Source organism: Heptranchias perlo, chromosome 33 (genome assembly GCF_035084215.1).
Source record: "Heptranchias perlo isolate sHepPer1 chromosome 33, sHepPer1.hap1, whole genome shotgun sequence".
NCBI lineage: Eukaryota > Metazoa > Chordata > Chondrichthyes > Hexanchiformes > Hexanchidae > Heptranchias > Heptranchias perlo.
The window spans coordinates 2,124,007-2,137,751 of NC_090357.1; the positions used below are offsets into that span (position 1 = coordinate 2,124,007).

The 13,745-nt window shown below is 50.8% G+C and overlaps 1 protein-coding gene across 1 annotated transcript; it reads left to right on the forward strand.

Moving 5' to 3' along the window:
- The first annotated feature begins 1,970 nt into the window (after positions 1 to 1,970).
- upk2 (uroplakin 2) lies at positions 1,971 to 12,769 on the forward strand. The gene is given in 6 exon segments (XM_067970849.1): positions 1,971 to 2,101; positions 7,158 to 7,301; positions 7,396 to 7,537; positions 8,860 to 8,918; positions 12,032 to 12,120; positions 12,122 to 12,769. Coding segments are annotated over 6 exon segments (528 nt in total). The 5' UTR covers positions 1,971 to 2,052; the 3' UTR covers positions 12,167 to 12,769.
- Positions 12,770 to 13,745: the final 976 nt, after the last annotated feature.

The following is a 13,745-nucleotide window of genomic DNA, read 5'->3' on the forward strand; positions in this document are numbered from 1 at the left end:
CAGTCCGTGTGGTGAAGGTTCTCCCACAGTGCTGTTAGGGAGGGAGTTCCAGGATTTTGACCCAGCGACGATGAAGGAACGGTGATATATTTCCAAGTCGGGATGGTGTGTGACTTGGAGGGGAACGTGCAGGTGGTGTTGTTCCCATGTGCCTGCTGCCCTTGTCCTTCTAGGTGGTAGAGGTCGCGGGTTTGGGAGGTGCTGTCGAAGAAGCCTTGGCGAGTTGCTGCAGTGCATCCTGTGGATGGTACACACTGCAGCCACAGTGCGCCGGTGGTGAAGGGAGTGAATGTTTAGGGTGGTGGATGGGGTGCCAATCAAGCGGGCTGCTTTATCTTGGATGGTGTTGAGCTTCTTGAGTGTTGTTGGAGCTGCACTCATCCAGGCAAGTGGAGAGTATTCCATCACACTCCTGACTTGTGCCTTGTAGATGGTGGAAAGGCTTTGGGGAGTCAGGAGGTGAGTCACTCGCCACAGAATACCCAGCCTCTGACCTGCTCTTGTGTGTGTTGAGTGTGCGTAGTGTGTTTGTGGTGTGTGTGTGTTGAGAGTGTGGTGTGTGTGAATTCGAGTGTAAGTGTGTGTGTGGTGTGTCTATTGGTTGAGGCCAGGCTCAGGCTCGGCTGTGATGCTCCACATGTAGAATAGCCTGCATGGGCTCACAGCTGGAGAATGGACACCCGGGCTCACAGCTGGAGAATGGACACCCGGACTCACAGCTGGAGAATGGACACCTGGGCTCACAGCTGGAGAATGGACACCTGGGCTCACAGCTGGAGAATGGGCACCTGGGCTCACAGCTGGAGAATGGACACCTGGGCTCACAGCTGGAGAATGGACACCTGGGCTCACAGCTGGAGAATGGGCACCTGGGCTCACAGCTGGAGAATGGACACCTGGGCTCACAGCTGGAGAATGGACACCTGGGCTCACAGCTGGAGAATGGACACCCGGACTCACAGCTGGAGAATGGACACCTGGGCTCACAGCTGGAGAATGGACACCTGGGCTCACAGCTGGAGAATGGACACCTGGGCTCACAGCTGGAGAATGGACACCCGGACTCACAGCTGGAGAATGGACACCCGGGTGAAGCAGCTGGTGATCAGGAGCTGGACTCTTGCCTGATTTTCCCCTCCCTTGACCAGCGACACTGAGACCACTTGTAGCCCCTGTCACTGCCCTGGCTGTGATTGGCACAGACTGGGGATCAAGGCCAGAGCCCCCAGCCTGACCTGCTGCTCCCCTCGGTGTTTCAGGCGATCGATGAAACATCCCTTAAATGTGCCAGCCGAGGCTCAGTGGGCAGCACTCTCGCCCCGAGTCAGAAGGTCGCGGGTTTAAACCCCACTCCAGAGACTTGAGCCCATAACCCAGGCCGACCCTCCCAGTGCAGTGCTGAGGGAGTGCTGCACTGTCGGAGGTGCCATCCTTCGGATGAGACGTTAAACCGAGGCCCCGTCTGCCCTCTCAGGTGGACGTGAAAGATCCCTCGGCTACTATTCGAAGAAGAGCAGGGGGAGTTCTCCCTGGTGTCCTGGGGCCAATATTTGTCCCTCAACCATCAGTAAAACAGATGATCTGATCATTATCACATTGCTGTTTGTGGGATCTTGCTGTGCACAAATTGGCTGCCGCATTTCCTACATTACAACAGTGACTACACTTCAAAAAGTACTTCATTGGCTGTAAAGCGTTTTGGGACGTCCTGAGGTGGTGAGAGGCCCTGTAGAAATGCAAGTCCTTTCTTTCAAACACCAAACTCTTCTCCTGCTCCACAGCCTAGTGTCAGAGCCCCGTGGAATGGCTGTGATGGGCTGGGTCGGAGTGAGGGCCGTAGGGGTGGGTGTGGGGGCCTGGGATGTGACAGTCGCAAAGGATCCAGTCAAACCTGTTCACCCTGTTTGGCCAGCTCCCTGATTGGCCGTGTTCGGTGGAGCTAGCTCTGCTTCGAGCTGGGATTCCCTCACACTGTCCCAGTCCAGGCTCCCTGTGTGACGGTCCCTGCCTCCGCTCAGTCCCCTGTATTCACTGCCCGTCCTCACACACACCATGAAACTACTCATCCTCCTGGCACTAGCCTCCGTCGCAGATGCTGCAGGTAAGTGAATTATCTGCTGACTGTGTCTCCTCACTCTGTGTGCAGTCTCCTTCACTCAGCCTATTGTTGGTTCAGTTTTGTCTGCTCCTGTTCTCCACGAACGTTTGTTCCAGTCCCTCTCGTCGTGTCTTTTTCTTGTTTCTTTCCCCTCCTCTATCTCACACTCTCTTCTCTGACACTGTCTCTCCCTACCTTCCTCTCTCTATCTCAATCTCTCTCTCTCTGTGGCTCTCTCCCTATCTCTCCTTCCCTGTTTCTCCTTCATTGTCTCTCCTTCCCTGTCTCTCTCTTCCTCCCTCTCTCTCCTCCTCCCTGTTTCTCTCTCCTCCCCTGTTTCTTTCTCTCTCCCTGTCTCTACCTACCTCTCTCTCCCTCCCTGTCTCTCCCATCCTGTCTCTCTCTCCCTCCCTGTCCCTCCCTGTTTCTCCCACCCCGTCTCTCCCTCCCTCTCCCCCTCCCTCCCTCCCCCCCTCCCTCCCTCCTTCTCTCTCCCTCCCTCTCTCTACCTCCCTACCTCTCCCCCCCCTCTCCCTCTCTGTCTTTCTCTCCCTCTGTCTCTCTCACTCCTTCCCTCTCTCTCTCTCTCCCTCCCTCTCTTCTCTGTCTCTCTCAGGTTCAGGGACCTTGAAGCTGTTTTCTCTTTGATTCTAATTATTTTCTCTGTTCCTTCTTATTCCTGATTTTCCTTCAACATTCCTTTTGTTTTTCCTTAATGCTTTTGTAAAATACAATTTTTAAATTACTGTTTTGACTCCCCCTCCCCCCTGAATTCACCTACGTGTACCATATGACTGCCCCCTGACACCCCCTATGTATCCCCTGTGTACCCCCTGACTCCTGCTGTGTACCCCTGACTCCCCACTGTGTACCCCCTGACTCCCCCATGTATATCCCCTGACTCCCCTTGTATATCCCAACTCCCCATGTACCGCCTGACTCCCCACCGTATACCCCCTGACTCCCCACTGTATATCCCCTGACTCCCCTCTGTCTGACCCCTGACTCCCCTCTGTCTGACCCCTGACTCCCCTCTGTCTGACCCCTGACTCCCCTCTGTCTGACCCCTGACTCCCCTCTGTATATCCCCTGACTCCCCTCTGTCTGACCCCTGACTCCCCTCTGTCTGACCCCTGACTCCCCTCTGTATATCCCCTGACTCCCCTCTGTATATCCCCTGACTCCCCTCTGTCTGACCCCTGACTCCCCTCTGTCTGACCCCTGACTCCCCTCTGTCTGACCCCTGACTCCCCTCTGTCTGACCCCTGACTCCCCTCTGTATATCCCCTGACTCCCCTCTGTCTGACCCCTGACTCCCCTCTGTCTGACCCCTGACTCCCCCCTGTCTGACCCCTGACTCCCCTCTGTCTGACCCCTGACTCCCCTCTGTCTGACCCCTGACTCTATCCCACATTCCATTGTATTTTTTAGGGAGGAACGGGGACTGTGATTAAGAATGGGGTTGGAGCTCCCTCTGATGGCCGGGTTGGTAATTGTAAGGAATCTTACACCAGTCCAACAGTTGGACTCTCACCTGGTGTTGTAAGATTCCTTACATTAGTCAACCCCAGTCCATCAGCGGCATCGCCACATCACGGCTTGGTAATGGCAGCAGTCTGTGCCACACTGAGATCCCACGGCCAGGATTCGAAGAGCAGGGAGTTCTCCCCAGTGTCCTGGGCCAGTGTTTATCCCTCAACCAACCTCACTAAAACAGATGATCTGGTCATTTATCTCATTGCTGTGGGATCTTGCTGTGCATAGATTCGTTGCTGCATTTCCTACATTACAACAGTGAATATATTTCAAAACGTATTTTATTGGCTGTAAAACGCTTCGGGACATCCTGAGGTGGTGAAAGGTGATATAGAAATGCAAATTCTTTCCTTTAACTCAATGGCTTCAAACTGCCGTACAGAAGGAGGGCAGATTATCAGGGTCAAAAGATTTTGTTCCCTAATTATCCCCCCCCCCCAGCCCACTTTCCATCCCTCCTCCTGTTGCTAGGTTACGGGTCCTGTGGGTATCGGCTGCTCCTCCATTCCTCAACCCCCAGGTTGCCGTTCTTCCTGAAACTAGACAGTGAGTTCTGGTTCTTTTTATCTCTTCGGATCAGGCTCGAGGGGCTGAATGGCCTCCTCCTGTTCCTCTGGGTGTTGCCAGGCTGCTCGACTGCGAAGGCATCACAGTCGAGCCCGATCCTATCCATGCGCAGCTGTTAGCCGGGTCCGCTGGTCAGCGATCGGGAGCAGAAACCCAGGCTGACTCATAGGCACTGAGGCAAAATTTATGATCCAAATGTTGTCTTGGCTGAAGGAAATCCACTCTTAAAGGAGAAAGGCATATTTTAGTCACCCAGATGTCTGAGGGTCTCATTGTGCATCCTTCAAACATGTTCATCATTTGTGTCCATGGGGGCAGGGAGTTTAAAAGGGCTGCATCCTGGGGGAATGTCTGGTGTTAAAGTTATGACTGGAAACAAAGGTAAATGATTCTATCAGTTGTGACTGCTCACAAGGGGCACGTCCTGATAATGACATTGAGGCAATCCCACGTCACCCTTATTTGGTTAATTAAAAAAGGCATAATTCTGAAGGTTTAGAAATCTGATTCCAAAGTAACTCATCGTGTTCAGGTGTCTGGCCTGGGGGTCCATAACAATTACCAATAACTAATCCCTGTCTATGAACCTGGTCCATCTGGGGGAGGTCTGTGATAGGGCGGAGGGCAGGGGTGATTAAATGACAAAAGGGATGATGGTGCAAGGCAAAAGGGGGTGGAAATTTGGAATAAGTTTGCAGAAAACCCTGGAATGGTTTAAACCAGGGTAGAGGGTCAACACTGACTGGGAATTGGATAGAGACTTGAAGGGGAAACATTTGCAGGGCTATGGGGAAGAGCAGGGGGAGTGGGACTAATTGGATAGCTCTTTCAAAGAGCTGGCACAGGCACGATGGGCTGAATGGCCTCCTGTGCTGTACCTACTATGATACTGCAGAATGCAGGCGATGTTGGAAGACGTTACAGGAAGTGGGTGGGGGCAGTTTAATGGGTCCCTTTGTGCTCAGTGCTTCCAGTAAATGTCAAACCAGTCGAACCTGAAACTTGAAATTTCTATTTATTCATTGATTGATTTATTGCTGCTCTAGCGGTGTCCTAGTGGCTGCGGCCTGCAACTACAGTCTGACCGGGACCTGTTTACATAGGGCGTTCCCATTACACCCACATTTTACAGCCTCATGGGATCTGTTTACATAGGGCGTTCCCATTACACCCACATTTTACAGCCTCACCAAGACCTGTTTACATAGGGCGTTCCCATTACACCCACATTTTACAGCCTCACCAAGACCTGTTTACATAGGGCGTTCCCATTACACCCACATTTTACAGCCTCACCAAGACCTGTTTACATAGGGCGTTCCCATTACACCCACATTTTACAGCCTCACCAAGACCTGTTTACATAGGGCGTTCCCATTACACCCACATTTTACAGCCTCACCAAGACCTGTTTACATAGGGCGTTCCCATTACACCCACATTTTACAGCCTCACCAAGACCTGTTTACATAGGGCGTTCCCATTACACCCACATTTTACAGCCTCACCAAGACCTGTTTACATAGGGCGTTCCCATTACACCCACATTTTACACTCACCGAGACCTGTTTACATAGGGCGTTCCCATTACACCCACATTTTACACTCACCGAGACCTGTTTACATAGGGCGTTCCCATTACACCCACATTTTACACTCACCGGGACCTGTTTACATAGGGCGTTCCCATTACACCCACATTTTACACTCACCGGGACCTGTTTACATAGGGCGTTCCCATTACACCCACATTTTACACTCACCGGGACCTGTTTACGTAGGGCGTTCCCATTACACCCACATTTTACACTCACCGGGACCTGTTTACATAGGGCGTTCCCATTACACCCACATTCTCAATTTTAAATGTTGACGGAATAAATGTGACTAAAAATTGTGACAACAGGAAGTGAAGTTTGTGGGCGGGCGATGCACAAGATTTTTAAAATACACAACCAGTCATTCTACCCGCAGTTACAGACGGGGAGTCGAGACCGGGTGTACGACCTTCCACTCTTACAGCAGTGATTAACGGGTTAATTACTCAATCATCTCCGTTCTGGCGGGGAATAATGGTGTCACTACACACAGCCAGAGTCTTCAGGTGAATCCGGATAATTGGACTGGGTGTGAAGATTCCATTTGTTTTACACTCATCCAATTTGTCCTTATTTTGATAAAATACTTGGATTTGACATTATTAGTGAATAGCAAAACTTACAGCAATTTGGGAAACAGAAGTAGAGTTTGTTGGAACAGAGGAGCTTCTGTGCAGCGCAGGCCGAGGGTGAGGATCTAACCGAGGTGTTTAAGATGATTAAAGGATTTGATAGGGTAGAGAGAGGGAAACTATTTCCTCTGGTGGGACAGCCCAGAACAAGGGGGCATAACCTTAAAATTAGAGCCAGGCCGTTCAGGGGTGATGTCAGGAAGCATTTCTTCACACAAAGGGGAGTGGAAATCTGGAACTCTCTCCCCCAGAAAGCTGGTGAGGCTGGGGGTCAATTGAAAATTTCAAAACTGAGATTGATTGATTTTTGTCAGGTAAGGGTATTCAGGGTTAGGGAACCAAGGCGGGTAAATGGAGTTGAGATACAGATCAGCCATGATCTAATTGAACGGCGGAACAGGGTCGAGGGGCTGAATGGCCTCCACCTGTTCCTATGGGAGACAAATGCTGCAGTGCCACCTGGTGGCGAGGTTGTAATTGCAGCCCGAGGAGTTTACAGAGGAGGATCCCATTGTAAATGTGGACATAGGAATTCATCATCAAAATGTCGACAGGAACCGTATGAACATTTACAATTTATAAATGGATAAAATGGATGAACATTTCCTGACATTTTGTTTCAAACCTTTTGAAATTCCAGTAATATTAATGACGAGGCAGGGGTCGACCTGTCGGAGAATCCAGAGTTTTGTCGAGGAGTTTAACACGTTTTTTTTTTAAAAACAGATTTTAATATTTCGCTGGTGGATGTCACCACCAGTGGAATTGTTGCAAATATTCGCTCGATGTCAGCGATCGTGACACTGCCTCCCTGTTCATTCGGGACAAAGGACGTCACAGTCAACGTCACAAACAGCTCTGGAGGGACAGGTATCTCTCACCCCCTTCATTTCTCCAGGAAAATTTACGCTGCGTTTTGTTTTTATTTTTGGTTTAATTTCTGACCCTTGCCTTTCTCCCCCAGGTCCAGCCCAGCCCCCCTTCGTAAGGCCCATCTGTCGATTCAAAAGAGGATTGATCAGTCTCACATCCAACATCGCTGGCATTTCACAAACAATGAACTTGGGTTACAGAATTAAATGGCTGACACCTGACACAGAGTACAGGTAGGAAACATCTGGCAACCACTGTCAGGGCCAAACCTTCCGGGGAGAATTCAGAACAGAAAAACCGTGACTGAATGTCCCAGACTGAAAGTACTGGAGCATGAGGCAAATCCTCAAGCGTTAAATGATCAACTACCCGGATTCTTCAACAAAATCTCTCCTGAATCACCTCCTCTCACACCCCTCCCCCCCAACACCCCCTCCCCCGCTGCACCCCCTCCCCCACTGCACCCCCTCACACCCCTCCCCCACAACACCCCCTCCCCCACTGCACCCCCTCACACCCCTCCCCCCAACACCCCCTCCCCCACTGCACCCCCTCACACCCCTCCCCCCCAACACCCCCTCCCCCACTGCACCCCCTCACACCCCTCCCCCCCAACACCCCCTCCCCCACTGCACCCCCTCTCACACCCCTCCCCATACCCCTCCCCCACTGCACCCCTTCCCCTGCTGCACCCCCTCACACCCCTCCCCATACCCCTCCCCCCAACACCCCCTCCCCCACTGCACCCCTCTCATACACCTCCCTCTACATCCCTTTGCCCCACACCCCCTCCCCAACACCCCTACACCCCCACTCCCTCCCCCTACACCCCCTCTCCCCCCCACGCCCCTACCCCTACACCCCCTCTCCCCACCTCCCCCCACATCCTCTCTCCCCGTACAACCCCATTCACAGTACACCCCTCCCAGACACCCGCTCTCATACCACTGCCCATAACTGCCTCCCCCTACACTCTCTCCCCCTACACTCTCTCCCCCTACACTCTCTCCCCCCTACACTCTCTCCCCCTACACTCTCTCCCCCTACACTCCCCTCTCCCCCTACACTCTCTCCCCCTACACTCTCTCCCCCTACACTCTCTCCCCCTACACTCTCTCCCCCTACACTCTCTCCCCCTACACTCTCTCCCCCTACACTCTCTCCCCCTACACTCTCTCCCCCTACACTCTCTCCCCCTACACTCTCTCCCCCTACACTCCCCTCCCCCCTACACCTCCTCCCCCCCTACACCCCTCCCCCTACACCCCCCACACCCCCTACACACAGCTCTCGCCTACACCCCACTCTCCCCTACACTCCCTCTCCCCCTACACTCCCTCTCCCCCTACACCCCCTCTCCCCATACCCCCTCTCATACCCCTCCCCCGACACTCCCTCTCCCCCCACACCCCTTTCGCCCCACTACGCCTCCCTCCCCTGCACCTCCTCGCCCTCCCCCCAAAACGCCCTGGCACTCTGACCCGCCCTGTTTGCGACACTCTCTTTGACGGAGCAGGCATTCACTGTATACTTAGACTGTTTGTCTTTTTTCCAGTGTGGTCTATGATGTTGATGGACAGAAGAGTTACCCTCTGTTGATCAGGACCACCTTACGTGAGTATTAAACCCCCACCCCATCCCTGGAAATTTTTGAGGTCTCTTCACAAACTGAACATGTTCCTACAGCAACCCTGAGACCTCCTCAGCCTCCGGCTGGCATTTGGCAGCATGTTTCTGCCAAGCCCACCCCCCCAGAACTGGGGGTCTCAGCCAAATAACAGTAAATTTATATAGGATCCAATGTCAGCAAACTAACTCCAGGCCCAATTCTCCACTGGCTCTCGAGAGTTAATGAAGACCCGTCTGTTTCGACCCTCCCAAAATTCTCTTCACCTTTTCCCCATTCCCCCCTCCACATGCCCCCTCTTAGCGCCTCCCCCGTGCCCACCTGGACAGTGAGTGTCGGCAAGCTATTGGACCACAGTGGGCATCACAATTGAGCCCCACCCTATCTTCATCCGCCATCCACACTCAAGTACTTTCCAGCACGAGTCACTGGACAGAGATTGGGGGTCAGAACCCCTGTCTGATTTTCCCATCTCTCACCCGGGCTCCCTAATCTACAAAGGAGGCCAAGAGGCAGAACCAACAACCAGATCGGTTAACTCAGCACAGAGAGGGGATGGGGCCTGGGGCCTGGGGCCTGGGACGTTCGAGCTCTGAAGATCTCAGTCCCACACCATGGTACATGAACCCATTGAGCGCCTGGAGAGCAGAGGCTCAGAGTTTAATGGCCAGAGGTCCAGACGTGGACAATGTTTGGGTTGTGTACTCAGGTATCCTCGTCTGATCGAGCCGATCGATCTTTTGCTGCTGGACTTTCTCCGGGTGTCTGGTGGAGTCGGGATTGGACAGGGATCCAACCCCACACCTTTTCCTGTTTATTTCAAATTCTGATCTATAAACATTCATTTAAAAAGACAGTGGAATGTGTTGCTGGGAAACACTAGGGGAATATTCCAGGGATCCTGAAGGTGTGAAGCCCCTCAGCCTGGCTGTAGTCTACCAGCTAACTCCCTGAAAACCTTGGAAGGTGGATTTTACTCACTCTTCCTTGTACAGAACAGATAGGAATATGGGTGTGAAAGGTGCAAGGGAGGGTGCACCGTGTGTGTAAGGTGTGTGTGTGTGGTGAGTGTATAAGGTATGTGTGGGGAGTGTATTGTGTATGTGGAGGGAGGGTGCACAATAGGTGTGTAAGGTGTGTAAGGGGCAAATGAGAGTGAGGAACTTAGAACAATTAATATCAGTAGAGAAAAAGTACTGGACAAACTAATGGGACTAAAAGCTGACAAATCCCCAGGACCTGACGGCCTACATCCAAGGGTTCTAAAAGAGGTGACTGCAGAGATAGTGGATGCATAGGTTATGATCTTCCAAAATTCCCTAGATTCTAGAACGGTCCCAGTGGATTGGAAGGTAGCAAATGTTGCCCCGCTATTCAAGAAAGGAGGGAGAGAAAACAGGGAACTACAGGCCAGTTAGCCTGACATCAGTCGTCGGGAAAATGCTGGAATCCGTTATTAAGGAAGTGGTAACAGGGCACTTAGAAAATCATAATATGATTGGACAGAGTCAACATGGTTTTATGAAAGGGAAATCGTGTTTCACCAATCCATTAGAGTTTTTTGAGGATGTAACTAGCAGGGTAGATAAAGGGGAACCAGTGGATGTCGTATATTTGGATTTCGAAAAGGCATTCGATAAGGTGCCACATAAAAGGTTGTTACACAAGATAAGGGCTCATGGGGTTGGGGTAATATATTAGCATAGATAGAGGATTGGTTAACGGACAGAAAACAGAGAGTAGGGATAAACGGGTCATTCTCAGGTTGGCAGGCTGTAACTAGTGGGGTGCCGCAAGGATCAGTGCTTGGGCCTCAGCTATTTACAATCTATATTAATGACTTAGATGAAGGGACCGAGTGTAATGTATCCAAGTTTGCTGACGATACAAAGCTAGGTGGGAAAGTAAGTTGTGAGGAGGACACAAAAAGTCTGCAATGGGATATAGACAGATTAAATAAGTGGACAAGAAGGTGGCAGATGGAGTATAATGTGGGGAAATGTGAGGTTATTCACTTTGGTAGGAAGAATAGAAAAGCAGAATATTTTTTAAATGGTGAGAAACTATTAAATGTTGGTGTTCAGAGAGACTTGGTGTCCTCGTACAAGAAACACAAAAAGTTAGTATGCAGGTACAGCAAGCAGTTAGGAAGGCAAATGGCATGTTGGCCTTTATTGCAAGGGGTTGGAGTACAAGAGTAAGGAAGTCCCTCCACACACCTTACACACCCAGTGTGCACCCTCCCTCCACACACCTTACACACCCAGTGTGCACCCTCCCACCACACACCTTACACACCCAGTGTGCACCATCCCTCCACACATAAGAAATAGGAGCAGGAGTAGGCCATTCGGCCCCTCGAGCCTGCTCCACCATTCAATCAGATCATGGCTGATCTTTGACCTCAACTCTACTTTCCCGCCTGATTTCCATATCCCTTGATTCCACTAGAGTCCAAAAATCTATCCATCTCAGCCTTAAATATATTCAATGACTCAGCATCCACAAACCTCTGGGGTAGAGAATTCCAAAGATTCATAACCCTCTGAGTGAAGAAATTCCTCCTCATCTCAGTCTTAAATGGCCGACCTCATATCCTGAGACTACACCCTCTAGTTCTAGACTCTCCAGCCAGGGGAAACAATCTCTCAGCATCTACCCTGTCAAGGTTTGTGGAGGGAGGGTACACACTGGGTGTGCAAGGTGTATGGAGGGAGGCTGCACACTGGGGCAAGGTGTGTGGAGGGAGGGTGCACACTGTGTGTGCAAGGTTTGTGGAGGGAGTGTGCACACTGGGTGTGTAAGGTGTTTGGAGGGATTGTGCACACTGGGTGTGTAAGGTGTATGGAGGGAGGCTGCACACTGGGTGTGCAAGGTATATGGAGGGAGGCTGCACACTGGGTGTGTAAGGTGTGTGGAGGGAGGGTGCACACTGGGTGTGTAAGGCGTGTGGAGGGAGGGTGCACACTGGGTGTGTAAGGTGTGTGGAGGGAGGGTGCACACTGGGTGTGTAAGGTGTGTGGAGGGAGGGTGCACACTGGGTGTGTATGATGTGAGGACCAGGTCTGCATTAATTTATTGAAATGTTTTGTTCTATTAGCTGCCGATTATCGGACAATCGACGATAGTTTCCGAGGTCGCAGTGGGGCGATGGTTGTGATCACAGTGCTCCTGGTTCTCGCCATGGTTTCTGCTCCTCATCCTCCTGATCGTCACCCTGATAATCAAGAAGTGAATGGATTGAGCTGATCGAGTTCAGGGATGAAGGAAACTTGTCTCACTATCAATTAGAAATATATGAACTTTCTTCCTGTTAAATTGCTGTGTATTTTATAACAATCTAAAATATTTTATAAGAAATTGGAATTAATTCAGATGGAAATCTGCTTGTTGTGGCTGGAATCATTTCTCTGACATGTTTTAACCTGTAAAGTGTTAAGAATATTTATCTCTGTCCCTGTTGGGGAAGTGGAGGCTGTTGGGACCTGCTGGAGTCCCCAGTCTCTCATGGGGCTCTGACACTAACCCATTCCTTCATCTCCAGTGATGCCAAGAACCCTGAACCCTGAACCCTCGCCCTTTCCCTGATGATCCTCCAGTTCTCGCGGTTACTCCAGTGGATCTCTAGGCCTCTGATAAGTTCCCAAGCCCCAGGTTGGTCTTTTGGTCTCCGATCGATCCATTGATGGCTGCAGGCACCGGGAGTGAAGCCTCTCCCAGCAAACGTGAGCCCCGGACAGCTGGAAATGATGGTTCTGTGTGTGATTGAACCTGATTACAAACCACTCTTTATCTAAGAGAAAACTCTTATGTTGTAATTAAAAACTGTATTTGTAAATCCAGCCTCATTTTCCTTATTCAGTGATAATAGGGAATGGCGTGTGAGTGTGAGGTGTGTGTGCTTTTAGTGTGTGGGGGTTTTAGTGTCTGTGTGGATTTTAGTGTGTGTCTGTGCTTATAGTTTGTGTCTGTGTGTGCTTTAGTGTGTGGAGTGTGTGCTTTTAGTGTGTGGAGTGTGTGCTTTTAGTGTGTGTATGTGTTTGATTTTAGTTTTTGAGTGTGCACATTTAGATGATGCTGTGCATGTCAGTGAAAAGATACGACTGGATTTCTTGTGGTTTGAGAACTTTAATGACAGAATCCACCGACAGAACAGTCAGACTGATCCATTTTATGTGACTTTGAGATGTGCTGAGCTGTGGTATTGATGCAACTTTACACACGGTTGCAGGAGGCCGTGTGAAGACCTGATGACCAGGCGGTGAACAGATTGCCTCCTGCTGTCACACAACACACATTCACTATCTGCTCACTATCCACACACAAACACACACACTACACCAACACTACCTCCTGCTCACTATCCACACACACACACTACACTGACACTACCTCCTGTTCACAATCCACACACACACTACACTGACACTACCTCCTGTTCACAATCCACACACACTACACTGACACTACCTCCTGCTCACTATCCACACACACTACATGACCTACTCCTGTTCACAATCCACACACACACATTACACTGACACTACCTCCTGTTCACAATCACACACACACATTACACTGACACTACCTCCTTGTTCACAATCCACACACACACACTACACTGACACTACCTCCTGTTCACAATCCACACACACACTACACTGACACTACCTCCTGTTCACAATCCACACACAACATTACACTGACACTACCTCCTGCTCACTATCCACACACACTACACTGACACTACCTTCTGTTCACAATCCACACACACACACTACACTGTCACTACCTCTGTTCACAATCCACACACA